The sequence below is a fragment of the Corapipo altera genome, unplaced genomic scaffold, assembly GCF_003945725.1.
Source record: "Corapipo altera isolate COAL_440 unplaced genomic scaffold, ASM394572v1 165, whole genome shotgun sequence".
Lineage (NCBI taxonomy): Eukaryota > Metazoa > Chordata > Aves > Passeriformes > Pipridae > Corapipo > Corapipo altera.
The window spans coordinates 2,157,956-2,184,568 of NW_020884954.1; the positions used below are offsets into that span (position 1 = coordinate 2,157,956).

A 26,613-nucleotide genomic window follows, 5' to 3' on the forward strand; every position below is an offset into this window, starting at 1 on the left:
TAAACCAAGCATTCCCATCCCCAGCATCCAGTTAAACCAAGCATTCCTGTCCCCAGCATCCAGTTAAACCAAGCATTCCCGTCCCCAGCCCTCCCGGAGCTCTCCATCCCCTGGACCAGCACCATTCCCATGCCTGGCTGTCCCGGAGCTCTCCATCCCCGGGATCGTTCCCGTTCTCATTCCCAGAGCACTCTGCCCCCAGGACCGTTCCCATTCCCGGAGCTCTCCATCCCCGTTCCCATTCCCGGAGCTCTCCATCCCCGTTCCCATTCCCGGAGCTCTCCATCCCCGTTCCTCTTCCCGGAGCTCTCCATCCCCCTTCCCGGAGCTCTCCATCCCCATCCCCCTTCCCGGAGCTCTCCATCCCCGTTCCCGTTCCCGGAGCTCTCCATCCCCGTTCCCGGAGCTCTCCATCCCCGTTCCCGGAGCTCTCCATCCCCGTTCCCGGAGCTCTCCATCCCCGTTCCCGGAGCTCTCCATCCCCGTTCCCGCAGCTCTCCATCCCCGTTCCCGTTCCCGCAGCTCTCCGTTCCCACTCCCACGGCCGGATCTCTCCATTCCCGTTCCCGTTCCCATTCCCGCAGCTCTCCATTCCCATTCCCGCAGCTCTCCATTCCCATCCCCATTCCCACGGCCGGAGCTCTCCATTCCCGTTCCCGTTCCCATTCCCGCAGCTCTCCATTCCCATCCCCGTTCCCACGGCCGGAGCTCTCCATTCCCATTCCCGTTCCCGTTCCCGCAGCTCTCCATTCCCATCCCCGTTCCCACGGCCGGAGCTCTCCATTCCCGTTCCCGTTCCCATTCCCGGAGCTCTCCATTCCCATCCCCATTCCCACAGCCGGAGCTCTCCGCCCCCGGGGCCGCCCCTCCCGGCGCAGGCGCGGGGCCCGCCCGCCGCCGCAGCCCCGCGGGCGGCAGAGCGATCGCGGCCGCGGGCAGGGCCGAGCTGCGGGCACCGGCACGGCGGTGAGCGGCAGGGCGGGCGGGCGGAGGGAGGGAAGGAAGGAAGGATGGAGGGAGGGAGGGAGGCGCCTGCCCGCCGCGGTGCCGCCCGGCCGGGCCGAGGGCAGAGCCGGGCGCTGCGCGGCCCCGCCGCGGGCTCACCTGGCCGGGTCCCGCGGGAAGCGGAAGAAGGCCAGGTCGGACTGGGTGCTCTTGCGGGTGCAGTTGGGCGCGGCGCAGAAGTTCGGCATGGTGGCCGCTGCCCCTTTAAAGGCGCGCAGGGCGGGCGGGCCGGAGGGGCCGCGGCGGCTCCACAGTGCTGTGAGCGGCCCGGAGGAGTCAGCGCCGCGCCGGGGCCGCCTCCTTCCCACAGTGCCCCGCGCCGCGGGCACCGCGCCGCGCCCGCGCCTGCGCTCGACGGGCCGCTGCCGGGCCCCCTGCGCATGCGCGGCGGAACCGCGCTGTGTTCCGGGGTGTGTGCCCTCAGACCGGAGTAAGGCCGGGTCGGGTCCGCACAGCGCTCCGGCGGCGTTTGCCCCTCTTTCACACCCAGAATCGCGGGATCACTGGGCTTGGAAAAGACCTCTGAGGCCATCGAGTCCGACCCGTGACCAAAACACCTCCCTGTCCACTGAACTGTGCCACTGAGCACCACGGAATCATGGAATCAACCGGGTCGGAAGAGGCCTCCGAGGTCATCGAGTTCAACCCTTGGTCCAGCCCCGCCGTGGTTCCCAGACCGTGGCCAGTCTCATCTTAAAAACCTCCAGGGACAGCAAATCCACCACCTCCCCGGGCAGCCCATTCCAATATCAGTGTCCTCACAAATCCACCACTTCCCCGGGCAGCCCATTCCAATGTCAGTGTCCACACAAATCCACCACCTCCCCAGGCAGCCCATTCCAATGTCAGTGTCCTCACAAATCCACCACTTCCCTGGGCAGCCCATTCCAGTGTCAATGTCCTCACAAATCCACCACCTCCCCGGGCAGCCCATTCCAATGTCAATGTCCACGTCCAGGCTTTGCTTAAATACCCCCGGGGGTGTTTGTGTTCCATTATTATTATTATCATCTGTAGTAACACTGAAAATATGCAGTGTAATAATAATAAAAATAAGTGGCGTAAAACTAAATATATGGTGTAATAATACTGAAAATATAGCGTAAAGCAACTCGTTCTATGTGCTTCTGGGCATGAGCTGCCTGTCTCCTTCCCAGGATGCCTCTATTGTCTGAGTGCCCTGTTGAAGTGTGACAGTGCACTCCTGCACATTTCCCTCCATTAAACATTTGTTCCCAAGAGAATATCTGAGGTCTGAAATGCTTTCCTGGCTGTTTTCACTGTGACATTCCCTTGCAAGCCTCACAGCCCCGTTGTTGTTGGGATAACCCATGTGTCAGAACTAAATGGACACCGGGTTAATCCCACACAGCCAGTTTTCAGGGTTTGTATCCCAGCTCCTCCCTCAAGGTTCACTTAAATTAAAGTTAATGGCATCTACAACAACATCAGGAGTTTATCAGACCCAATTCCCGTTGCATTTTCCCAGTTTCACTGGAATCTTTGTATGGTTCCGATTCAAAGAATGATGGTTTCCGTAGGTTTTCCATCAGGTTTCACTCTGAAACGGTCACATCACCATGAAGGGGTCAAGAGTGAGAGGGTCTGAGCCATCTTTTCTTTCCCCTGATTGCTCGCCCCAGCCCGGGGTTGTCTTTATTTGTCTGAACAAGCCTTGCTAATTAATCCCCAGTGTTGAGATCCTCGAGCACAGGAACTTTTGCCCAAAGCTGCCCTGGGAACTGCTCAGTGACAGCAATATCAGCCTCTCTGCTTTGCAGATGCTTTCGTTTCCCATTGCTGTTTTCACCCTGCAACAATGCTGTAAGTTTACTTAAACTCTCACTTGCAAGGTGTTCCAGGACCGGTGTAATTTCTGGTATTTACATTAGGATTTTTTATGTTTCCAATCATTAACATTCTCTCGCTCCCCCAGCACCTATAGCACAACAAGCCTTGTGAAAATGATTGGTCAAAATCAGGAGCAAGGAATTTGCTGGGGAGTTGATTTGGGCTTAAAAGCAACAGACAGTCTGTTGGTGGGTTAAAAGTGCAGCTTGAGAGAGAAGGTGCCAGCTGCCCTAAAATCCCAGGCAAATCAGGTCCCAGAAGGGCTGAATTCTGCCAGTTGCTGGTCTGGGACACGTTCTTTGAGTGGCAGGAGTTTGTCAGAGATACCCAGGGTTTGTAGTGTGGCCACAGATAAGGACTGAAGTGGCTCAGAGGAGCGATAACATTAATATTTCCCCTTATCCTGAGGCTTCCTATCCCGAGGAGTGGCTTTGCTTCCTTCCCAGCCGGTTTACGTGTTCCTTGCCAACACAGCACACCACAGAGGGTGGAGGTTTGCATCTGCCTCCCCAGATTGCAGGGGGTACCAGCTTTAATTCCCCTGATATGCTGCAGAATGACACAAGGAAGGGATTTTTGTCATTATCCAAGGTTACATAATCGAGATTTTGCCTCGGTGTAGGAAAGTATTTAAATAGATGCTCAACTGGATACACTCTGGCATTTTGATGTCTTTTTGAGCCTTGCTGAATTTAGACACTTTGAGCTCAGAAGCTGTTAGGAGTTGTAAAATAGATTTGTTTGTTGAATATAATACATATTATAATAGAAGGGGGGGGAAATATCTATTGACTGGCAGCACAAAGCTATCTCTAGTGAAAGCAGCTCACATATCCGTGTGGATTTAAATGCAAATAGACCCGGGTGACAATCTCCGCCTGACAAGGCTGTGTGTAAAAGGCTCCTCTGGCAAGGTGCCAGTGCCCGAACATTGCTGAGGCCCCTGCTCTGTTCTGAGCCGAGGAGGGGGAAAAATGGGATGGGAGGGCGATGAGGAAGAGGGGATTTAAGGAGCGGTGTGAGGGCAACGGAATGAAGTTAATAAAATAGAGATGCTTGTGCCAGGAGGACATCTCGAGTCACTGACCAGCCTGTCGAGATTTACCGCGCTGTGAGGACAACAGGGAACAGCCAGGGAGAAAGTGTCCATCAGGAACAGCCAGGGAGAAAGTGTCCATCAGGAACAGCCAGGGAGAAGGTGTCCATCAGGAACAGCCAGGGAGAAGGTGTCCACCAGCGAGAGCCGGGGGGCCCTGGGGAGGTTTTCCAGCCGTTTCTTGCAGGCGTTTTCACGGATGGGATTTTTTTAAATTTTTTTTTTTTATAACACTTCCTCGCTGCAACAATTCTGTGCAGTCGCGAATCGGGCGCGTTGGTTTCCAGCTGCACCCCGGAGGCAGTTTATTTTCTATTTCTAGTCTGGACTGAGGGCTTTTAAATAGATACGGTTTACTGTTTGTTTTTGTTTTTTTTTTCCGTGGAAATGCGCAGGAAAGCAAGTGCTGCTGGCTGTGAGATGCAGCAGAGGGCCGGCGGGGGGGTCCTGGGGCAGCGCTGGGAGGGGGCCGGAGGTGCGGGATCCGTTCCCTTTGTTGTTCGCTCACACGCGGTTCGCCGCAGCCCCGCGCGCCCCCGCCGCCGCCGCTTTTAACTCAGGAAGCTGGAAGCGACCAATAGCCGCCCGGGGGTTTTGCTCCAGGAGCGGCGGTGGGATGTCAATCCCTGAAATTTTGGATTCTGGGGCGAGCGGGAGCGCCTGGAGCGCGCCGCGCGCACCGGCCCGCGCAGAGGACACGCGTGGTGTTTTGTCCGCTCCGGAGGCCCGTAGCCGCCCGCCGGGGCCATGGCGGGACGGTCGGCGCCGCTTCGGGAGACACCGAGAGAACTACAGCTCCCGGCGTGCTCCGCGCCGCCGCGCACGCGCTCCGCGCCATCTTGGCACCCGCTCCTGCCATCTCCTCGCTGTCGCGGGGCGGCGGAGACTACAACTCCCGGCGTGCCCCGCGGCGCGCCCGCATGCGCAGCGCGCCGCTGCGCCATCTTGGCTCGGGGAAGCGCCGCCGCCGCCGCCACCAAACAAACCGGAGCGCGGCCCCGGGAACGGGAGCGCGGGGTCCTGCCGCCGCCGCGCCTCCCATGAGCCGGGCACGGCCGGCCAGGTGGGTCCCGCGCCCCGCAGTGCTCCGCCGCGGGGGCACGGGGAGCTGCGCTCCCCCGGACGGCGCGGACCCGCCGCCCCCCCCGAGCCCGGGGCAGCGCCCCGTCCGCGCCCGGCGCGGGCAGCAGCGCCCGCTCCCCCCTCCCTCCCTCCCTCCCTGCATGCTTCCACCGAGCCCGGCGGGGCACAGCGCCCAGGGGCCGGGGAGGGCGGGCGGGGAGTGCCCGGGAGGCGCCCTGGTGGGAGACCGACACTCCCCCCCTCCGTCCGTCCGTCCGTCCGTCCGTCCGTCCAGCCCCGCGCTCGGAGCCGCGGCGGCGCCCGGCCTTTTGTTCCCGGTGCCACCCCCTCCGCCCCCCGCCGTGCCGAGCCCCCGGCTCCTCTCTTCCCCTCTGTTCCCTCCGGTGCAGCGGGAGGCGCTCCCGCCCCGCCGCCCCCGGTCCGCGATGCCGCGGTCGGTCTGTCGGTCGGTCTGTCGGTCGGTCGGTGTTTTCTGGGGGGAAGGGGCTGGCGTTGGTGCGCGGATTCTCACGGTGTTTTTGCCACGCTGCCGTATAATGGGCTGGTGCAAAATGCGTGCCCCGGGGGGAAGGGGAGCGTGCGGGAGAGTTCCCGCAGTAGGTGCTTGTGCATAACGAGAGGGAGGAGGCTGAGCGGGGATCCCGGGAGCGGCGGCGCCCGGCGGGGGAGAGCCTCGAGGAGGAGGAGGAGGAGGAGGAGGCGGGGAACTCGGTGAAAAGGCTTGGGCGATGATCTGAGCGAGAGGGTGTAGGAAGTCCGTACCCTCGGGAAACCGCCGGATTCCTGCGGGCCATTGCGAAGGATGGGGCGAGCGTGTCCTGGAGTCGGGAGCGGGCTGAGAGGAGCCCGCGTTCATCGGCTTGGGAAATCGATACATTACGGACTTGGGCTCTCAGCGTCTCTGTTCCTTTTCCAGCGAGGCTGAGCTGTGTGGGAGCACGGACGCGAGGGAAGGATGCCTGTGGTGTGGCCGACCCTGCTGGACCTCAGCAGGGATGAGTGCAAGAGGATCCTGCGCAAACTGGGTACAGTAAGATGCAGTTTGTGGCTCTGTGTGTTTGCCCTTCTGGCATTTGCCTGCCTGCCGCTTCCATGGAATAATATATCCACAGTAGTGTCCTGCATCTTCCACGTGTCATTGGTTTGACAGCCCTGGCTCAAAATGTTAAAGTGAGGTTTGCTAGATACTCTCAGCCCCAGCAAAGTGAATGGAGGGGAGTGGTTGTGGTGTGGTCCAGTCTCTCGGGGATGTCCTGGTTGCAGTGTTGCACTGCTGGGGGTTTTTTTGCCACTGTTATCACGCAACAAGATGCTCTGCGAGAGGAGAGTCTTTGGGGTTCTTTTTTGTTTTGTTTCCCCCCCCCCTTCCCCCAGTTCTGCGTTTAGACAGCTTTTTGTACCCCAAAAATATATCGTGGAACCCTGGCTTAACTGTAGGACTGAATTCAAGTGTTAAAGTTACTACTGTGAAGACTTAAAACAGGGGGGGAAAGATGTGGTGCTGGTTTGTGACCTGCAGTGACACACGTCAGGGCAGGGGAAGAACCATGTCCTGGCTCCGCTGCCACAGCCACAGGGGCTCTTTGCATTGTTTCAAATGCAGCTCAGTGTCTGAGCCCCCTGCCCAAGGCATGGGTACTGGGAGATGGTTTTGTGCTCTGCCCTCGTGGGTCTGTGTGTATGAGGAGAGATGCTTTTGTATTTTGTAAAGTTGTAAAAACGTTTGCTCTTTCCTCAAGCATCCTCTTTTGGCTGGCACAGGAGAGAGAATCCTTTGTTAGACCTTTGATCTGATTCAGAACGGTTGGTTTTGAGTTCTTGGGGCTGAGTTTATTTAATTAAGGGGGTTTCTTGCCAGTTAAATGATGCATAATACTAGAAGGGAAGAAAAAAGCCTTAGACTTCTTTTGAGACTTTGCTCTGAGGACCATGATGTTGGAGATGATGTCAGGAAGAAAGCTGAGCTCCCTCTGACTTCCTGTGACCATCAAGTGACAGCTTTTCCTGTTCTCATTTTGCTTGAATGCTCAGAGATGATGTGCTGTATTTCCTAGCTGTGCCAAGGTTCCCACACGTTGTGAAGCCATCCACTTCATGTTTTGAGAGTTGAGAGTTTACTTTCCCTCCCTTTGCCCTTTTAATTTCATTCCTTGGCAATGTGGGATGTGTATTCTGTTGAAAGGGTGGCACAGATGTCGCACCCGACCCTGCAATAAGAGGGGCACCTCTTAAGGTGACAGCCCTGAGCCTCAAGCAAGGCTTCAGAAGTACAGAAACGAGGAGCAGGCGCAGGTTGCCAAAGGCTTTGTGCCGGATGTGCACTCCTGAGTTTTGTGACCGGAGCTGTGCTGGCCGGGAGCGCGGAAAAACCCTCCCCCCGAGCTGCCGGGTGTGCTGGCACAGCCCTGCCCTACAGCTGAGCCAAGCAGGGCTGCAGCTACACCTCCCTCACTGACAGAACCTGGGCCCACAGGAAGGGGAAAAAAATTTAAAAAAAGAATCCCTTTTTTTTTTGTTCTGCTGGCACGAGCCGTGTCCCCACGAGGGGGCCCTGCCGGCGGGGCAGGGCTGAGGCAGAGCAGAGCAGCTCTCCCTGCAGACAGGCTGCAGGGCCCTGACCCCCACATCCAGCAACATCCATCTGCTTCCCAGAGCCCTGCTCTCCCAGCTCCCAGCACGACATCCCACTGGGCTGATGGCTCAGCAGCAGCAGGGTGACTCCAGCAGGAGTCAAGTAGGTGAGGCTGGGACACATCCCGAGGTGTGTGGTACCTGCTGCTGCTCCTGGGTGTCACTGAGCTGGGTGATGGTGGCACCTCCCACTGGAAATAATGGTATTTCTTTGGGAAACCTGTTTTGGCTGGGTTTTGATGTGTTCTGTGTTGGAAAGAGAGCGCCCCAGTTAGTGATTGCTGCACAGACACGAGCTGGTTACAGCTCTCTGTAATCTTCACTACCTTCCAAAAGACCAGAATGTGTATTTTTAAAGCTCTGGTGTAGAGGATCTCTATTTATAATGCAGAAGGGAAAAAAAAAAAGTCTATCCTTACTAAATAATTATATGGTCGTGGCTGAGAATTACTTTAAGTTGTTAACAGAGGAAAATCATTAGTATCTTAAATATTGTAACACGCTTGTCTAAATAAATGTTGATATTAGTAATAACCATTGCATTAATTAGCAAATGTTTTATAACTGAAGCTGCAAATGCTTCTGTAGGTCACTCAGCATCCCTGTACAGGCTGCATAGTTAACCAGAGTGACTCTGCTTTGTGTTCTGGCTGCTTAAGCAGGACAGGAGAGCAGGACTTCTTTTCAGCACAATTCCCTGATTTGATTTGTAAATTAGCTCTTTGGAATCCTGCACTGGAAGCCTTTCAGAACAGCATCAGTCTTTTCTTTTGCAGCAAACCTCAGAGGTGTGAGGTTTTGGCCTGCACCTTTTTATTCCTGGTTTTGGTTAGCTGGGATCTGTTGTGGGGTTGGTTTGGGTTGGCTGCTGAAATGGGTGTGTCAAATGAGAGGCACTGTATGTAAGGATCCAAAAGAATTTGTATTTCTGGTTTAAAGCAGGAGTTTTGATGAACATTTCCTTGAACTGTGTGAAGTTGAGATAGCAAGTTATTCTTTGGCCAATTAGCAGCTCCATTATTTGCATTAGGTGTATCTTCACCCTGCTCAGTAGGGCAGAATTCAGCAGTTTCAGTACCTTTTGCTGTTGTATTTTTTGGAACACCAATGGCATGACATCACAGTCACTTGGAATTACAAATTTCCTGTAAATCAGAGTTGCATTTTTGTGAGTTTGTCTTTGTGATGGCTCTAAGTTTGGGAAGAGCTGGATTGTTTCTTTTGAGAGCAGGTTTAATTCAGAGTATTGCATTCTTTTCAGGTGCAAGCAGTTGCACATATCAAGTAAATGGGCATAAAAGATTATGATGGTCGTACTTAACAAACTGGAGCTGATGTTCTCCATGCTAATTAAGGAAAGGCATTACCAAAAATCAAGTTGCTCTTTTGATAGTGTATTTCTTTTCCAGGCCAAGCTTTGCTATGGAATTTGTAATAATAATACTTGTAAAAAGATTTCCTTCTCCTACTCCTGGAGAATTCTGAGCTACTCTCCAAGCTGGGGGACGGTTTCTTCAAGCTTTTTGCCTGAACTGTCAGCTCAGAGAGAGCTTGACATATTCACTTGGGTTTATAAACCAGATAATCCTCTGTGATGAGACAGTTGTTTCACAGAAATGCTTCATGCTGCAGAGTAATTGACTGAGAGAGTTGTAGCTCATCAATCTCTTTTGAAAAGCGCTACATAATTGGAAGACATGTTCCTCTTAATGATTTTGAAAATTAATAGAATGCTGTCAGTAATGAGGAAAACAGTGTGTGTTTTTTTTTCCCCCTGTGCTGTGAGGATTAAATAGAACCACCCTTTGCTCTCTCCCCTCAGAGCTGGAGGCCTATGCAGGTGTCATCAGTGCCTTACGAGCGCAGGGAGACCTCACCAAGGAGAAGAAGGATCTTCTGGGAGAACTCTCCAAAGTGCTTAGGTAACCCTGACCCCTTTAAACCGAGAGCCACGACCTGTTTTTCTTTTCTTTGGTGCTTTGTGGCAGTGTTAGAGGACTGCAGCCAGCTCATGAGTGTGTGCTGGCTTGGGGTTCTGTCAAGGTGGGACTCCAAGGTCTTGGAGCGCAGGGTGCCTCAAGAACGAAAGCTGCATGTTCTGGGTGAATTTTTCTGCCATATCCTTTAAATTTATTGCTCCCGTTAGGAGGTTGGATTCTGGCTGTTTTGCAGGGGTACCCTGTAAACAGAAATGTTCTTTTTATTCCTCAGTAATGTTTTGGAACAATTATACAGTTCACCCTTTCTCCCCGTGACCGCGAAAGTTAAGTGACAATCTCTTAAACGCCCGTCCCCTTTCCTCTCTGAGGCAGATTAATCATAAGTTTAATTTCAGCTGGAGTTTTTAGATAAATGCTCATGTCTCTCCCCCTGACTGAAATAAATGGCTGGTTTTCCACAGCATTTCCACGGAGCGACACCGCGCCGAGGTTCGGCGGGCGGTGAACGATGAACGGCTGACCACCATTGCACACAAGTGAGTCACGGGGCCTCGGTGCCCTCACTGCCACAAGGACCCCTTGGAAAAACCCATTAGGCCTCAGCTGAATGAGGGAACTCTGAAGATCGATGGTGGTTTTAAGAACAGTAGTTAAAACAGTGTGTGGGTGAGAGAATCACTGTGTCGGGTCTACATCAAGGACTAGGAGCAGTTCTTCAGAACAGTTAGATTTTGGATCTGAGGCTATCCCATGCACTGTACAATGTAAGACACAGTCTGGTGGGACAGACCAGAAAAAACAGAGAATGGAGAAAACAGAGAAGTTTCTAAGCAGGATGAACATGTTTGCCTTATTACTCACTTCTTGGTTTGCCTTTAGTTTTATTTTAATATGTTTGGAAAGGTTATGTGAAGAGGGACTTAACTACATAGGAAAGACAAAGGGAGGGGAAAGAGGTGGAAGAGATGAGTGGAAAGCAGTGCATCAGCACAGGGGAGAAATGGTCAGAGTAGAGAGGAGTGCAGCAAGCAGTTGGTGACATCAGTGTCCCCCATCCTGTGGCAGTGCAGCTGCTGGGCTGGCACCAGCGGGGCTGGTTCCTCCCTGGTGTGCTGGCACTGCCCCTGAGAGGTGCAGGGGAGCAGGAGAACAAGTCCCTTTGAGAGTTACTTAACAATCTTTAAGAAAGGGGAAAAAATAGTGAAAAATAAGCGTGTAGTTGCCAAATCAGGATTCTTTTCTTGAATCAGGTTTTCTTTTTAAGTTAGTGGTTCTGGTCTTAGCATTTTACAGATCATGCATAGTTTGCCCTGAGGTGTTGCACTTCAGTGAGATGTTATAATCCAGACAAAGTGCAGTTGTGAAGTGCTGCTTCTCTTTATCTTTCCTGTGGTAATTCCTTGTGAGTGATGGTTGGTAATACAGTGTTTGATTTCTATCATTCTTCAACTCATTAGGAAGGCTGACTTTGCTGGTTTTACTATATGGGATGTTTGTGCTCTCTATTTTTTGGTTTTAAAATGTACTTTTACCTCAGCTCACGAAGCTCCTTTTGTACTGTATGAATATGTGTGAAGAATGCTGAAGCATATCGAGATTTAACAACAGAGCAGATCCTGTGTGTTTTACAAACTAATTTGTAGTAGTTTTTGCTGCAACTTGCTTGCAATATTTCATGTGAGAAGTTGTTCTTCAGAATATATTAATATATTAAATGGGTTGATTTGCTTAAGAACACTACAGCATTGGAAAACAATTTACCATTTTGGTTTTGCTGATTTGACAAATGACTCGTGTAAAATAGTCATAAACAGAAACACTTCTCCACTTAGGTAAGAACAGCATTTTTCTCAAACATTCTGGTTTGTGTGTAAGTACTAAGGCAAGAGCAAGTGATAGCAGGAGACAGGTTTCTGCTTAGGAAGATGCTCAGGGTGTATTTTAATTATTTCATGTTCTGTCACCTTGTTTGGGACTACTTAAAGTCTTGAACTCTCCTGTTCAGCCAAAACAAGACTAGCATTAGAAGCTGAGGGCTTTTCCCTGTAGCATGGTCCATTTCAGGAGTCTTTTATGAAATCTGTTGGGTTTCTAGGTATTGTTGTTATCCAGAAGTAGAGGGTACCAACTCTACCTGAATAGTAGCAAACCTAATAAGGGAGTTTGAGTGTGATGCCCACACAGTTCTGAGCCCTGTAAAACAAAACAGTAAGAGAAGAACCACCTCTTCAGTTTAATGTGGGAGGTTTTCTGTGTCAGCTGAGAGAGGTGAGGGCCCTCATGAAAGGAAGAAAGTTGAACGTTAGTGCTGGAGTATGTCCTGAACTGCCTTTTAGACTTTCACCCTTGGGGAGGGGGGGGGGGGGGGGAAAAAGGAACTAAAAAAAAAATCCTGAGCATTCAGAAACTGGTCAGAGACTTACAGGCTGTGCCTTTCTGTTCAGCATGTCTGGACCCAACAGCTCCTCAGAGTGGTCCATCGAGGGCCGTCGCCTGGTGCCGCTGATGCCGCGGCTGGTGCCGCAGACGGCCTTCACCGTCACCGCCAACGCCGTGGCCAACGCCGCCGTGCAGCACAACTCCTCCCTCCCCCTGCCTGCAGACACCGGCAGCAAGGAAGGTGAGGGACTCAGGGGACCCTGCTGTGACCCGGGGGAGCGTGGGAATAACGTCAGGGCAGAAATCGCTGTTAGAAACCAAAGGTGTTGTTTCAAGGCCGGGTTGGACGGGGCGTGGAGCAGCCTGGGCTAGTGGAAGGTGTCCCTGCTCGTGGCAGGGGGTGGGACTGGATGAGCCTTAAAGTTCCTTCCAACCCAAACCCTTCTGATTCTATGGTTCTATGAAAAAAAAAAAAGAATCCCAAATCTTTCTGATTCTGTGGTTCTATGCAAAAAAAAAAAGAATCCCGAACCTTTCTTATTAAACGTTATTCACAGAAAATATAAACCCCCCCCCCTTTTTTTTTAAAGATACCTTTCCAGCACCTGCAACATAAATCTGGCAGCTTTGTGTTGGTGAGCACGCTGGCAACTGAGACAAAAAAAATCCAGGTTTGTCAGGAAATGAGGGGAACATTCACCGATTAACTTCTTCGGCTCTGTAAGCTTTAAAAACTTGTACCGGTGGCTTAAGATTTGGTAAAGTTCTGTAAGTGATCAAAGACACTTCAGAACACTTTGTTCTAAGAATGTAAGTAGCTTTTGGTGGAAGTCAAGAAAATGTTGGTTTGGGTTTTTGTTTGGTTTTGGTTTTTTTTTTCTCAGATCAGACATACCAAGGTAACACGTTAAAAGGTTACTTTCTGCTTTCCCTGTGCCTTTGAAATAATGGTAGTACACATTCCAGCTGGCTTGGCTGAACAGGCTTGAATTGTGCTTTATGCAACTGGAACATGTGTAACACTTCTTGGAAACAGGCTGTTTCATCCTGCTTTTGTGAGATACTGGATCATTGTATTATTACATATAAGCAATGGTTTAAAAAAGCTGATTAGCAAAATCAGTCTTCCTTACCAAAGGAATATTTTGGTTGTTTCAGCTGGTGTACTGCTGGGGAGAGGCAACAGCACTTTTCTATCAGTTACAAGTCTAGATATGGTCATTTCCAGAAAAGCAAAAACATCAAAGCATTGAATTAATGCTAAAATAAATAAGAACAAATGATGAAGCAAAACATCAGGTTAATACCAAAAAAGCTCACGTTGGCAGCACAGATTTCTGGGGGTGGGAGGAGGAGGGAGGTTACATTTCTGTGTTGTCTTTGAAGGCCATGAGCTCCGTGGCCATGCTCAGCTCAAGCTGGGGAGCATTCCACAGTGCCAGGATTGCAGAGGCAGGAATGGGGATAATGACCCAACGAGTCCCTGGCTTCCATTCCACTTGTTAACACAGTGATAGAATAATGGGATTCTGCACTGCAGTTGTATGGAAGGTGTCTTTTCTCCTCTTCAGTGGTGGTTTGCTTTTCCTACACAAGTAGCACTTCAGCCCCAACCTCCACCCCAGTTCCAAGTGGCAGTGTAGCAGCAGTGAAGTCCCCCAGGCCCGCCAGCCCAGCCTCCAGTGTAGTCATCTTGCCAAGTGGAAGTGCTGTGTACGTCAAAAGTAAGTGATCCCAGCACCTGCTGCACCAGAGGGAAGGAGAGGGACAGTCTGGGGGCTGCAGCACAGGCTGAGTTAAACACTCGGACCCTGGGCGAGTCACTGAAGGCCTCTGGGCCTTCCTTTAGGTCAAAGAATGAATTTATTGCTTCCCTTTTCCCGAGAAATTGCGTTCAGGATGAATCTGCTGGCAGCAAAATGCTGCAGGGAGCAGTAGTGCTGCAAGGACAACAGGAGGGGAAGAGATTTTGAAAATAAAATACAGAAATTGCTGTGTGTCAGTGGATTTCTAATCCATCTTGTTGAGAACTTGTCTTTAAGGTGGCTCTGCTGGTTGCTTCTGCAGAGGACTTCCCTCTTCACTCTGCTTAAATAATGCATAGTGTTCACTTACTTGAGTTAGAAAAGGTCCCTCCTTTCCACTTTCACAGTTGACACAGCCTTTTTTTTTTTTTTTAGAATGCAGTTTGGCAAGCATTTATGTGCTTACCTATTGACTGTGTCTGGCCATTTTGTGATTGATTTGGAAGTCAGTCTTAGTGAGACTTGCCTTCCTGGGCAGCTGTGAAGGCTTCATATGAATTCCAACCAGATTCCCATCTTCATATATTTAAATTTGGAAATAGAAACAGTCTTTTTTTGTGTCGTGTGTGTCCCCTTCTTTGTTTGGCTAATAAATCAGCTAGTTCTGAAAGCAGAGTGCAGCCTCATATGTATGCTCTCATTGTAAGTAGTTTTATTTTACTAATAATTAAAATGTTTCCTTTAGTCCTTATTTGGTGTCTGTCAAAATGACAAAGATTAACAGCGAAGGTTATATGTGGTATTTTTATGCTTACTGTGGTTATCTTTAATATTTTTTAAATTATTTCAGTCTTCCTGCTCTATGTGTGCATTTGTATAAGCTGCTAGCCAGTCAGAAATGTCACACTGTACATAAATATAATGTTACCTGCACACCACCATCCTTAGTGGCTGTGTCAGCCCAGGGAACCCACTGCATTAAGGTTCTTCTGATTTATGCACTGATCACTTGGCTTCAGTTTAAAGATTCAGGGGAGAATGTTCTTAACATCTTAAAAATTTAATGTAGACCTCTATTGAATTATTACATGGTGATGAGTATCAAACCAGTCTAGACACATGATAGAGGGTTGATCATTTTTATTCTGCCTGTCCCTAGGTTTCATTTTTCCCCCACTTTGTGTGCTTTGTTTTGTTGTTTTGTTTTTAAGAAATCACGTGTCTGTCAGAGTATGTTGCATCAGTCCCATTAGTTTTCACAAAGCTGCTCAGGAGCAAATTTGGGAGGTGTGAGTTGTAGTCCTGCCTTTGGCACTGGTGTGTGGGGTGCCCTCTCCCCAGCCAGAGCCTCACTGAGCCATTAACCCCCCCCTGCCTCTGCTTCCTCACCTGTCAGGGCTGACTGACAGTGGACCTGGGTTACCTGTGAGCTGAATGCCTGTGCTTGACCTTGTACAAATGCAATTTCTAACGTGACATGAAAGGAAAAACGTTCTTGCTGAACCCCAGCAGTGAAAACAGGGGATGAAATGAGCTGTGCTTAACATCAAATAATGCTCTGCTAGTTTAATCTTACTTTCTTACTTCTTGGTTGGTTGGTTGTTGGGTTGTTTGGGGGTTTTTTTGTGGTTGAGGACCACAAATAAATAGTTCTCTCTTCTGTATTTCTTGATGCCCCAGCAAAATAACAGCTGTGTCCTAACATTCCAGCTGCTTGTGGACTTTGGATTCAGATGGATTTTGAGATTCTGAAAGTCCTGCACATGTTCAATGTGATTAGTGCACTCACAGCTGTAAGTTTGCATAGTGCACCCACAGTAATACTTAAAGGCCTGTCCATGATAAACCCTGAAGTCATGTAACCAAACCTCTCCTGTGTGGAGGGAGATCACCACGAGACTGGTGCAGTAAACTGTGATTAGAGTTTCCTTGTGCTGCTGCAGCCACAGCTGTGGGCTGGAGTTCAAAGCCAGCTTCAGATGAAGCCTTTGCTTCTCTTCCCTGGGCCAGGGTCCCTCTGTGGGCACAGCTGCTGTCCTTGGGGGGCTCCTGCTGGCACAGAACCCCATTTCTCAGAAGTTACTTGCTGTGCTGCTGCTCACTTCCTTGGCCATGTTAATTCCTGCATCTTCACTTTTTGAATGCTTGAGTATTTAGTGATTTTAATTAGAGATTGGCCATAATTAGACCTTGACCCTCATTAGAGGTTGACTGCCAACCCAGTTTGCTCAAGTTACCAACAGCAAGGCTACTTTTTGCTGTGATGTGGGGCTTTTTGTCTTGAAGCCCCAGGCTCAGGGAACAGGATCTTCAGTTGTGTTCTGCACAAGCAGGATTGCATCTCTTCAGCTTCTCTCTGGTTGTTTGGGTTTCTTTGTTTAAACAGCGTGACACTGGTTAACATAAATCTCAGAATCACTGCCTTCAATGCTACCCACTAGCTGTAAGAATTTGGTTATTAAATTGTGTCTTTCTGTAACCTAGACCAGCTTACCAACCTCTTGCCTACTTGGGAAAGTTTCGTTTGGATTTAAGATCCATTAATCACGCTTTTATCCTTTGCTGAGCTGAATAGTGCAGCAGATTTTTTTAATATGTGTGCAGTAGATGCTTGTGAGGCAGAAGGAACTCTTTTGAGCCTGGGCTTGGTTTGTTTCTCATGACTGTGTTTTATATCCACTTTATATCTGTTGCTCAAAATGCACCAAAGAAGGGAAAAGCTGATAAAGTGAGGTTAAATCCTCGTAGTTAAACTGAAAAAAGGATCTCAAGATGCTGTATTGAGGTGAAAGGGAGAAGGGTACTGTAGGGATAAGCATGGCATGGAAGTAGGTGCAAAGGCTGAAATCAAGAAGACTGTAGGAGGATAAAGTTTGCCGTTGGTGCAAACAAAACCACCTCCACCACCAATGCAGTGAGAAGTTTGAAATCGAAATGTGCATGGCATTGTGCCAGCCCTAACCCCTCATTAGTCAAACTTGTGGAGGCAGAATGAAATCCCTGTGCTGGCTCTTGTGTTCTTTGAATCTGTCGACCTGAGTGAAGTAACCCAGTAACTGAGCAGCTGGGGTTTTTGGGAGGGTTTGCCTCTGGTTCCTGGCACTGTGAGTGTGGTCTGTGCCGAGGACTAAGAGCGTCCGAGGTGTGACCCAGCTTGGTTGTGACCGTGAGGTGTAATTTACCCTCTGTTCCTTTTTATCTTACTTGCAAGAGGATGTCAGACTCCAGGAGTGTGTAGTGTTTTGGGAAGCACTGGGAGCAGTGTAATTCAACAGAAGTGTTTCTTTCCCAGGTGTCAGCTGCTCGGACGACGATGAGAAGCCCCGCAAAAGGCGGCGAACAAATTCCTCCAGCTCTTCCCCCGTGCTCCTGAAAGAAGTCCCGAAGGCAGTGACTCCTGTCACCAAAACTATCACGGTGCCTGTAAGTGGCAGCCCCAAAATGAGTAACATAATGCAGAGCATTGCCAACTCCCTGCCACCACACATGTCGCCTGTGAAAATAACCTTCACGAAGCCCTCGACGCAGACGACAAACACCACAACACAGAAGGTATGTGGGGGAAGCTGCCAAATGTTCCTCTGTTCTGCTTCTGTCAATGAGTAAGATGTGATGTTTGACTCTTCCTCTCTGTGAACTGTCTGACTGGTTTTTAAGGATTGCCCTTGGGGTAAGGTAATCCCTCTTTAAACTGAACCGAGAGAAAACCGAGCTCTTGTGTGACTTTAGTTCAGCTGTGTGTGAAAGGACCTGGATTGACAGCCGTGGAGACTGAAGCCCTCTTTTTATCCACAGAACAGGTACAGCACAGGCAGCGGGAGTGCAAGCTTCCCCCAGACTGCCCCAGCCATGTGCCTCAACCCTGACCTGAAGGGACCACTTCTAGGGATGAGAGGGGATTCAGTCTCCATGCTCATTCAATTCTTGGCCTCTCTGGTGAGACTGCCAGCAAGGTTGCCAGTTAGTACCCTTTGTGGTGTTGGGTTTTGTGATATGGACACTAGTCCACTGAGAACTGGATCACATAGGCCACTGAACAGCCTTCAGATGGTAACAACTATTGGTCAAAGGTAATCTTTCTTATTTCTATTTTCCTTATTTATAATTATTCTTTGTGGTAGTAGAATTCCAGGGGAGATGGCATGGGCTTACCCTTGCCAAGCTTTTTATCTAGAGGCTAGTTTTCTTGGCTCTATAAAGCAAATTCTTGGAGCTGGTCAAAGACTGGGGGGCTTTATTTTCCTTTCAGTACTAGTGTGCCATTTCTCATTCTGCATTAACAGTGGTCAGAATCAGTTGCATTATTTCAGCTGAGTGTGCCCAGCTTTCACCACAGTGCAGTGTGTGGGAAAGGTTTCCCCTGCTGAAGTTGTGTACTAGACTCAGATTTTTACGTGCCTAATCTATGGCATGACTATTTTCCCATGCTTTAGGAAGCATTTCAGATGTGTCTGTTTTTCTGTTCTTAAGATGTAAAAAAAAAAAGATGAATGGCTCAGACCAAGCTCATTCCTGGCACAGTTATTAATTAAGGCAGACTTCAGGGAGGCGGGTGTCTCTGTGGAGTTAATTTGGCCTCGATGCTGACAGACTGATGGTAGGGCTGGCCACTAACAAGCATTTTTTTCCAACTGTGAGAGACTTGACTGTTGAGCTCAAACCTTCACATGGTGTTTGTTCTACTAGTCTGAATTGTTTTATGACTCTCTTTGGATTAGCAGGTTCCCATGTCCCGATTTTTGGAAACTTTAAAACCAAGTAAGATTAACTGAAGCAGTGTGCAATAAAGATCTTGCTCTCTCTGACCTTTTCCCACTCCAGGGCTCTTTGATGCTTTCATTTGATTCACTGTTCTATAAGTGTCCTTAATCAAATTTCACAGAAATCCACAAGTGAGCATAAACCATCCAGTAAATGTCCTGCACTGAGTGCAGCAAATCCACTACAGGGCTTAACCCCCCATCCTGCTGCTCGTTAGGCTCATCTTTTGTGCACAAAGAATTGTTTTGCCTTAAATGTCTGTAGGGTCGGATTAAGTGTGGGTGTTATATATCATGGTAATTAAAGGCAGAGAGTATCAAATCTCCAAAAGAATGGACTGTTGGTGCTTGCTGCAGTTGTGCCTCTGCCTGTTCTGACATGGGAATTTTAGGGTTTGCTGTGCACAGTATTATCTGACTCTTACTAATCTGCAGTGACAGGAAACTCAGTGCTGGTTTGGTGAGGCAGCCAGGGCAGAGTTTGTATCTGAACTTGTCACACTGCCCTCTTTTGTTGGATTTAGATGTGCCAAAACATGTCACTGGAGAAGTCCCCTTCCGTAGTTTTCAGTGGAGTGTCAGACTTGTTCCCTCATATCCAGCAGCACATTTCCAAGCTCACTGTGAGCTCTTGGATATGAATGAAGGCCCGCTTCTCTGCGTGGCAGCTTTTTGAATTGCTTTGACATTTTAGTAGGGCAAAGGCAGAGTTGTGGTAACAACTAATAATGTCACAGCTCTGGTTCCTGGATTGTCTGATAATAAAGTCCCCTGTCTAGGACACAGAAGGAATCCAGTTAGTGAAGTTCCTGGCAGTCAGAGCCTTTATTTTTCAAGAACTAGGTTTGGATGTCTGTCAAAATAGAGCTGACAGGACTAATTTCAGTGTATGTTGGGAATTAGTTTTTACTGTAACAATTACAGTCAACAACAAAAAAGCCAACTCGATTGTGTGTGTGTGTGTGTGTGTGTTTAAAGCCATGTGATGCAGTTTTGGTAGCCACGAGAGATTCTTTTGATCCTTTCAACGTATACGTGAGAAAACAGTATTTCAGAAGTGTAAGAGTTGTGATTTGAACTTTTACATTTTTATCTGAATTTTGTTTTCTGGATGCACTTCACACATGGAGTTCACTGAACTTTGTTCTGCTGTGTTAATTTTGAAAGGTGAAATGGCACAGAGACCCAAACCTGCTTACTCATGGTACAGCAGTCACTGCTGAGCTGCAGTGCTTTACAGGCCCTACTCCTTGCATGATTAAATCACGTGTTTTTAAGTGATAGTCTTGGACTGGTGGTTTTTCTCTGTCCTTGAAGGAAGAAAATGGTGTTCAGGACTTTTATTGTGCCCAGATTCATTCTATGTATCTATACTCAGGAGAGATGCTGAACTTGCCCTGTGGCACTGTGGTTTATATTCACACTAACCTGCCTTTTGTAACTGCAGGGTGTCCTTTGACTGTATTCCTGAGTTAGTTACCCTGGGTGGAGTGGAGCTGACCCTAAGTCAGACACTTGGGAGGTGTTTCTGGTGTTCACTGACAGTGTAGGGAACAGGTGAAGCTCCAGAACCACATCGTAGGAGCTTTTCCCCTGCAGTTCTCCCACCAGAACCAAGCTGTGCCACGTTCAGCTCCTCTGCATGGTTGTGGCCTAAGAGCAGTTGGAGAAGGGGGTTTTAATTAAATCCAGGTTGGGCAGAAGGCAAGATTAAGACTGATCCACAGAAATGTTCCTCCCTGGAAGGTGCAGGCACTGCTCAGGTGTGGGCAGCCTGCTCCAGGGGACAGGGAGGTTTTGGGTTTCCTCAGATCAGGACATGAAAGGTTGAGCTGAGGAGCAGAGACCATAAAACTGAGGCCTGGGGCTAAAGGAGAGGCAGAGGCAGCCATAGCCACAGTGGGGAAATTTGCTGCTCCTACTCCATCCACGTGGTTATTGCCTTTTATTTTTGTCCTCCATTTTCCTTTAAACAAATTATAAACTGCTCGATCTTTTGCTTAAGTGTATTTTTGGTGCCATTATCATATTATTTCTTTGTCAGGCGAGGTTTCAGTAGTCCCTGGGTAGCAGTGTAAGACTCTGTGTGTGAGCTGACCCAGGTTTCTTTGCTCCTCCTGTACTGTTTTGTTCTGTCTGCTCTCGTTACATGGAATCATTAATAAGTTGATATTTTCAAGGTTTTAATAAACTAAAGTTTTATTGGAACAATTGCATTATTAAAATAATTTCTCAATACTCTTGCATGGTAAACTGAAGATATGTTGTATTTGTGCTTTTTTTCTATTTTAACTGTGTAAGTACAAGAAGGTACATATAAGTAGAAGTTTTCCTTATGTAAACTGTCCCCATAGTCAATAATAAATAATAATAAAGGCTTAGTTTTCTAGGTCAGCTGCTTAAGGACAGACCTCTTCCAATCTTGTCGTGAATTCTCTGGTTTTCTATGTCAGATCAGATTCATAGAGTTGTAATTGTAACTTGCACTGGGGTGATGTTTATTCTCTTCAAACAAATGGTTTTCAGGCATATAAGGAAGAATTCCTAGTTCCTGAGAGCACTGATTAGAGCAGAAAATGTTTCAAACCTCAACCATTTTTCTTGCACTGATGAAATGTTGTTTACAGCCTTGTGGGTCAAAAATATTTCCCATTACTGACCCAGCAAGTGCTTGTTAATTGCTAAAGAGAAAACCCCCACCATCTAGTCTCTGTCATTGCCATTTCTTGCTATTTGTGTGAGGTTTGGGAGAGTGGTGCTTAAATCTTGCTGAACCTCCATTCAGTTCCATTGAAAATGGGCTTCAGGCTTCCTGGCTCAGTGTAATGAAGTCAAGCAGTTCATTTCTGTCTGTTTGCCTTCAGACATGAGATAATGCTATTTTAATTGCACAGTAATGGTTTTCCTTAAAAAAAAAAATCCTTCTAATTTTGAGGAAATGTTTACCACCACTTCTTTAAAATAATTGAAACTTCTTGTTGCCAGAAAATGTGATTATGACACTCCTAAATGCTCTTGATAATCACGTATCTCTAAAACTCAATACACAGACGGGCGCATAACTGCAATTTTATGCTTCTGAACGCGTGCGAAGAACAAATGAATTTCCTGTTGTTCTTTTTTTTTTTTTTTTTTTATTTCCTTCTTTCAGGTGATAATAGTAACCACCTCTCCAAGCTCGACTTTTGTACCCAACATCCTGTCCAAGTCCCACAACTATGCAGCAGTCACCAAGCTGGTCCCCACGTCGGTGATCGCCTCCACGACGCAGAAGCCGCCGGTGGTGATCACGGCGGCCCAGCCCTCGGTGGGCAGCAGCAGCAGCAGCAGCTGCCCCGCTGCCCCCTGCACTGCCAGCACCATTGCTGTCACTGCTGTCGTGTCCTCCACGCCCTCCGTGGTCATGTCCACCGTGGCACAAGGTACGGCCCTGACTCTGCCTTGTTTCCAGAGGGTCTTGTCTGTGGGATTGCGCTTTGGAGAAGGACGCTTCGGGGAGTGTCACTTGGGGTGTGATGGGTAAAGCACAGGAGGTGTGCGAGGAGTCTGCTGATGGAACTAAGCCAAGAGACTCCACAAAAGTTCTTGCTGAACTCTTTTTTTTTCCCCTTTGCTTCGACAGTTAGTGTGCAGATCCTCTTTTCAGGGAGAATGTGGTGGGGTGGTGTGACGTAGTTTTTGGTTTTTAAGACTGTGACGTGCATCATTAGAACGCTGTAGCCTCCAAATGACTGGCTTTGAGAACTCCACCTGCTGCATGGAAGTGGATGTTTCCGATATTTGAAGGTGATTGCTTCTCTTAAAAGCCTGATTTACAAAAAACATGCAAAGTTAACATCAAAGAAACACAACTTCAGTTTAACACGCCCAGATGACAATTATGAAAGGTAGAGAAGCGTTTACATCTTGTTATCTGTGTATTTTATCAGCAAAAAAGTCCTTTATAATTAAGGCCTGAGTAGGCCTGATTAAAATTTCCAGGTTTCTGATCTCAAGCTGCAGCTGTGTGTGCCAGCTGGACTGTTCAGCTTCACAGCCACCAGCTAACCTTTGAAAGGGAAGCTGGGAGTGAATGAAGGGTTCTTAATGAGCAGCACTTAAAACCCCCACCTGACAGTGACAAGTGTCACATCACAGTCTTTCCTGGCTCGTGTTTTCCATTCTTGTTCCACACTACAAAACTGGGTAACCATATCAAGGCTGAGAAGGTATTTTCCTTCCATAGTGCTTCTATTAATATAACCAGATACTAATCCACAGAGCAGAAGGGCTTACAGCAGACTGTTGAAACCATTGATTTTTAGTTGGGTTTGCTCATGGAAGAGACTTTAATTCTAAAATACAGTAGGTGGAGCATCTCTGTAACAGTTTTTTTCCAGCTGTCAGTGTCAGTGCAGAACATGCTGGTGAAACATTTTGGGACATAAACTGATAATCCCTCCCAGTGTAAAGAAAGTTAAACTCCCTTGCCTCCTGACAGAGCAGTTCTGCTACGTGGGAGCTTTGTTCCCTCACAGATCCCCGTGCCTTTTCCAGCAGCAAGGCCAGCTGGAGTGCACAGTTATTTTGGGAATGGCAGTGCCTTGTCTTTGGCGCTGCACTGTTCACTCTCCCCCCGTTTGCTCTCCCGCAGGTGTGTCCACATCAGCCATCAAGGTGGCCTCCAGCAGGCTGCCCTCCCCGAAGGCTCTGGTGGGCAGCCCCTCGCAGCTCCTGGCGCAGTTCCCCAAGCAGCACCAGCAGCCTCCCAAGCAGCAGCTGCACCAGGTCCCGCCGGCCCAGCAGCAGCAGCAGCAGCTGGTGCCCTCCTCGGGGGCCCAGCAGCAGCCCCAGCAGGCCCAGCTGCCCCCTGGCATCAAGCCCACCATTCAGATCAAGCAGGAATCAGGTAGTGGGGGCTGCTCTGGGGTCGTGTTGGTGAGCTGTGGCCGCAGGGTCCTGCCCACGCTGTGCACGGGGAGCTGGATGATTGCTGGGCTCTGAACCTCAGCAGGAGGAGATGTGTTGGCATGTTTGCAGCCAACGTTCCTTAAAGACTTTGGTTCTTTCATTCTTCTTGTTTGGTTCAGGTGTTACAGACCATGTTTTATCTCTAGAGGTTGAGAGGTATGTAAATGACTTCAAAAGTAAAGTGATTGGCAGCCTGGAGGAGACCAGTTTTCTGAAGATCCAGGAGCTGTTCAACTGTATCAACTGCAAAAAGAAGTTAATCCATGTTTTAATTCTTTTCTTTGGTCCAGAAATTAAAACTTACTTTTGAGGTGCTTGTCAAAACAAATACAATTAGATCTGGAAGTTGGACTGGATCCTTTTTGTAACCCTGATTCATTCAGCTGACTTTGGGCAAGTCATGTAATCTTTCTTCCCTGGCTTTTCTCTGCTGTAGCATACAGTTCTTATCTCAGTAAGAAGTAATGCTTGCAAAGTTACCCACTTCTAAAGGAAGAAATGCTATAAAAGTGCAAAGTATTTATATATATATATATATGTAAATATAAAATTAGTATTTTATATTAATCATGTCAGTAAAATTACCATTTTATAGTCATACTATTTAGATCAAGGAATTAAAATAGACCATAGAATGAAAAAATAAACAGCTACTTCTGTCCTTTGATAAAACTTCCTGAAGGATTCTAGGACCGTTGCTTGAGGAAATAATAGCTACTAATGAAGGCAGATAAAAGACTTCCATCCTCCCATCACTGAACAATATTTGATCAATAAGAGCTTCACTCCTTGTCTTCTCCCATGGGTTTAGGCTCAATGTGCTTTTTAGTTAAAAGTTGCTTTAGAAATACCTTTTTTTTTTTTTTTTAAGCCCAGTTCCTTTTGGCTTCAAGGTAACCAATAAATCACAAGGAAAGAGAACAGTTTACTTAAAATAACCTTCCCTAGCCAGTGTCACAGTTGCTTCCTTACAGTCACTAATGCTCCTTGTGCAAAAGGTTTTTTTTTAATTTGTTCAGGGTGGCGAAGTTTGTCTAGACTAATTAAGACCCATTAGGATTTACAGACTAAACTGTTGAAGAATTACTTCACTTTTAGATGGTTCATTATATGTGAACCAATTCAGCCTTGATTGTAACCTGTTGGCTCCTGGGAAAAGTTCTTCTTTTTGAATCGTGGACCAGGAAGAGTTTAAAAACGACATCAAACAAAGCAATGATGGTGTGGAATCCTATGCCTCAGTGGGAGTAGCTAGGAATTGAAACAGGCACTTGAAAGGCAAAGATGATGGCTGTCTTGGTATTTGCAAAACAAACAAAAAAAAAAACCCAAACCCAAGCAAAACAAACCCCAGCCCCCAAAAATGAAATCATTTTTTTTCAGGATCAAGAATACATGGGCTCAGAATTGAAGCCTTGTGGGGCTACTTGCCCACTGGGCCTTGGTCTGAGAAAGCATTTCAGAGAGTAACTTATCGTGCCTGTATTTTAACAGTGACTTTCTCCTTTCCTAGGTGTTAAAATAATCACTCAACAGGTGCAGCCCAGTAAAATCCTTCCCAAACCAGTTACAGCGACCTTGCCCAGCAGTAGCAATTCACCCATTATGGTGGTTAGCAGTAATGGGACTATCATGACAACTAAACTGGGCACTACTCCCACTGGTAAGTTCTGGCTCTGAGAAGGGAAGGGAGGGTAAACCCAGGCATCCAGGTGACCAGGCATGGCTCAGTAGGGTTAAAAACCCCACTTCTCTCTCCTGAGCAGGAAGCACAACAGCACATTCACACTCCTGCTGTTATTTATTCTGCGTCAGGATTTGTGCACTGAGGGCTCTTTTACTCCTCTTGTGGTCTTTGAATCGCTACACAAAAATATCATTGTTCCTCCCCCACTGGGGTTTTTTAAAGGAAGTTTTCTTTCAGCTTCTGCAGATACTTTGCACTTCTGTAGCACGTTATATTACAAAATCTACATTGATTTAACTCCAGCAGACAGGTCAGCATCATTCCTGTTTTACATATGTGGGCTTTAAAAGACAGGTGACTTGCTCATAGTCCTGCAGTGAATTTATAGAGGCCAGTAAATTGACATTTCAACTCCCAGTGTTTTTCTGGGCATCTAATTGTATTTGTGTTTGTAATTGGTTAAAGATCAGAAATCATGCAGGCTGTTCAGACTGTAAACTTGTATGAGGAAAACTTGAAAGGCAGTTTATCCTGGTTTTCAGAAAACTCTTATTTTCTGGGTTTTTTAGCATGGGTTGGGAATATTCAAGTAACAGAAATGTTAAGGTTGGAAAAGCCCTCTGAGGTTACCAAGTCCAACCACTGACCCAACACCACCATGTCCACATTAAACCCTGTCCCAAGGGCCACATCCTCATGCCTTTGGAGCATTCCCAGGGGTGGGGATTCCAGCACTTCCCTGGGCAGCCTGTTCCAGTGCCTGACCACCCTTTCCACGAGCACTTTTTTCATAGTGTCCAACCTGAACCTCCCCTGGTGCATCTTGAGGCCATCTCCTCTTGTCCTTAGCATAAACTAGGGGTTCATGTTCTTTTTTACGACTTTTGAAGTACCTCACAGGTACATTCTTGAATTCATTTAAAAAAAATAGCAGTTTTGCAGTTTATTTAGTTGGTAAAACATGTACTGTGCACACGTCTTTCTCGCTGTAACAAACTGTTTTGCTGTGTGATCTTTACCCATTAAGTGTGCTATCTGCAGCAGTACAAGCAGAATGGAATTGCAGTGTTTGTGGAGCTGTTGACTTACGATTTTTGAGCAAGTTTCTTTTGTGGACTCTGTTGTGTTTCCATCCAGAAAAGGACTATTTCTGAAAAAACAGCATTTTTAGCGTGTTAAGGTTTCTTTTGTGCTACTGTATGCTAAGTCCATAGAATTGCATCATCATGGTAAATTTTGTTTTTCTCTAAGAGTGTTATTTAGAGCAGTCATTGGTGCTCTTTGTAAACAGTCTGTCCTGTAAGAGGAGTGTCTTTTATGAGAGGGAGGGATGAGTTTTAGAAGTGCAATCGGGTGCCTGACTCTTGGGCTTCTAAGGGAGCACGAGGCAAAAACACTGGCAGAATCCAAACATCTATTGAGAATTATAGCCTTAGGCACAAGGACATGAATTAAGGCAGTCGTGGAACATTTGTTAAAATGCTTC

At 48.0% G+C, this 26,613-nt stretch overlaps 2 protein-coding genes across 12 annotated transcripts in view; one reads left to right on the forward strand and one right to left on the reverse strand.

Annotated features, from left to right (window-relative positions):
- THAP12 (THAP domain containing 12) overlaps nucleotides 1–1,310 on the reverse strand; it is a 5,592-nt gene extending 4,282 nt beyond the window's left edge. The window contains exon 1 of the mRNA XM_027663630.1: nucleotides 1,105–1,310. Coding sequence (XP_027519431.1) covers nucleotides 1,105–1,193 — 89 coding nt within the window. The 5' untranslated portion in view covers nucleotides 1,194–1,310. The remainder of the gene's footprint in view (nucleotides 1–1,104) is intronic.
- Nucleotides 1,311–4,897: 3,587 nt separating this feature from the next.
- Nucleotides 4,898–26,613, forward strand: part of EMSY (EMSY, BRCA2 interacting transcriptional repressor) — a 37,568-nt gene continuing 15,852 nt past the window's right edge. For 7 of the 11 annotated variants that reach the window (XM_027663568.1, XM_027663576.1, XM_027663571.1 and 4 more), the window contains exons 1-10: nucleotides 4,898–5,015; nucleotides 5,952–6,060; nucleotides 9,489–9,588; nucleotides 10,068–10,142; nucleotides 12,051–12,226; nucleotides 13,557–13,709; nucleotides 17,023–17,282; nucleotides 21,642–21,912; nucleotides 23,124–23,378; nucleotides 24,954–25,103. In XM_027663568.1, the coding sequence (XP_027519369.1) occupies nucleotides 5,991–6,060; nucleotides 9,489–9,588; nucleotides 10,068–10,142; nucleotides 12,051–12,226; nucleotides 13,557–13,709; nucleotides 17,023–17,282; nucleotides 21,642–21,912; nucleotides 23,124–23,378; nucleotides 24,954–25,103 (1,510 nt within the window). In that variant the 5' untranslated portion in view covers nucleotides 4,898–5,015; nucleotides 5,952–5,990. The remainder of the gene's footprint in view (nucleotides 5,016–5,951; nucleotides 6,061–9,488; nucleotides 9,589–10,067; nucleotides 10,143–12,050; nucleotides 12,227–13,556; nucleotides 13,710–17,022; nucleotides 17,283–21,641; nucleotides 21,913–23,123; nucleotides 23,379–24,953; nucleotides 25,104–26,613) is intronic. The other 4 variants (XM_027663575.1, XM_027663578.1, XM_027663570.1 and 1 more) reach the window with 3 other exon arrangements.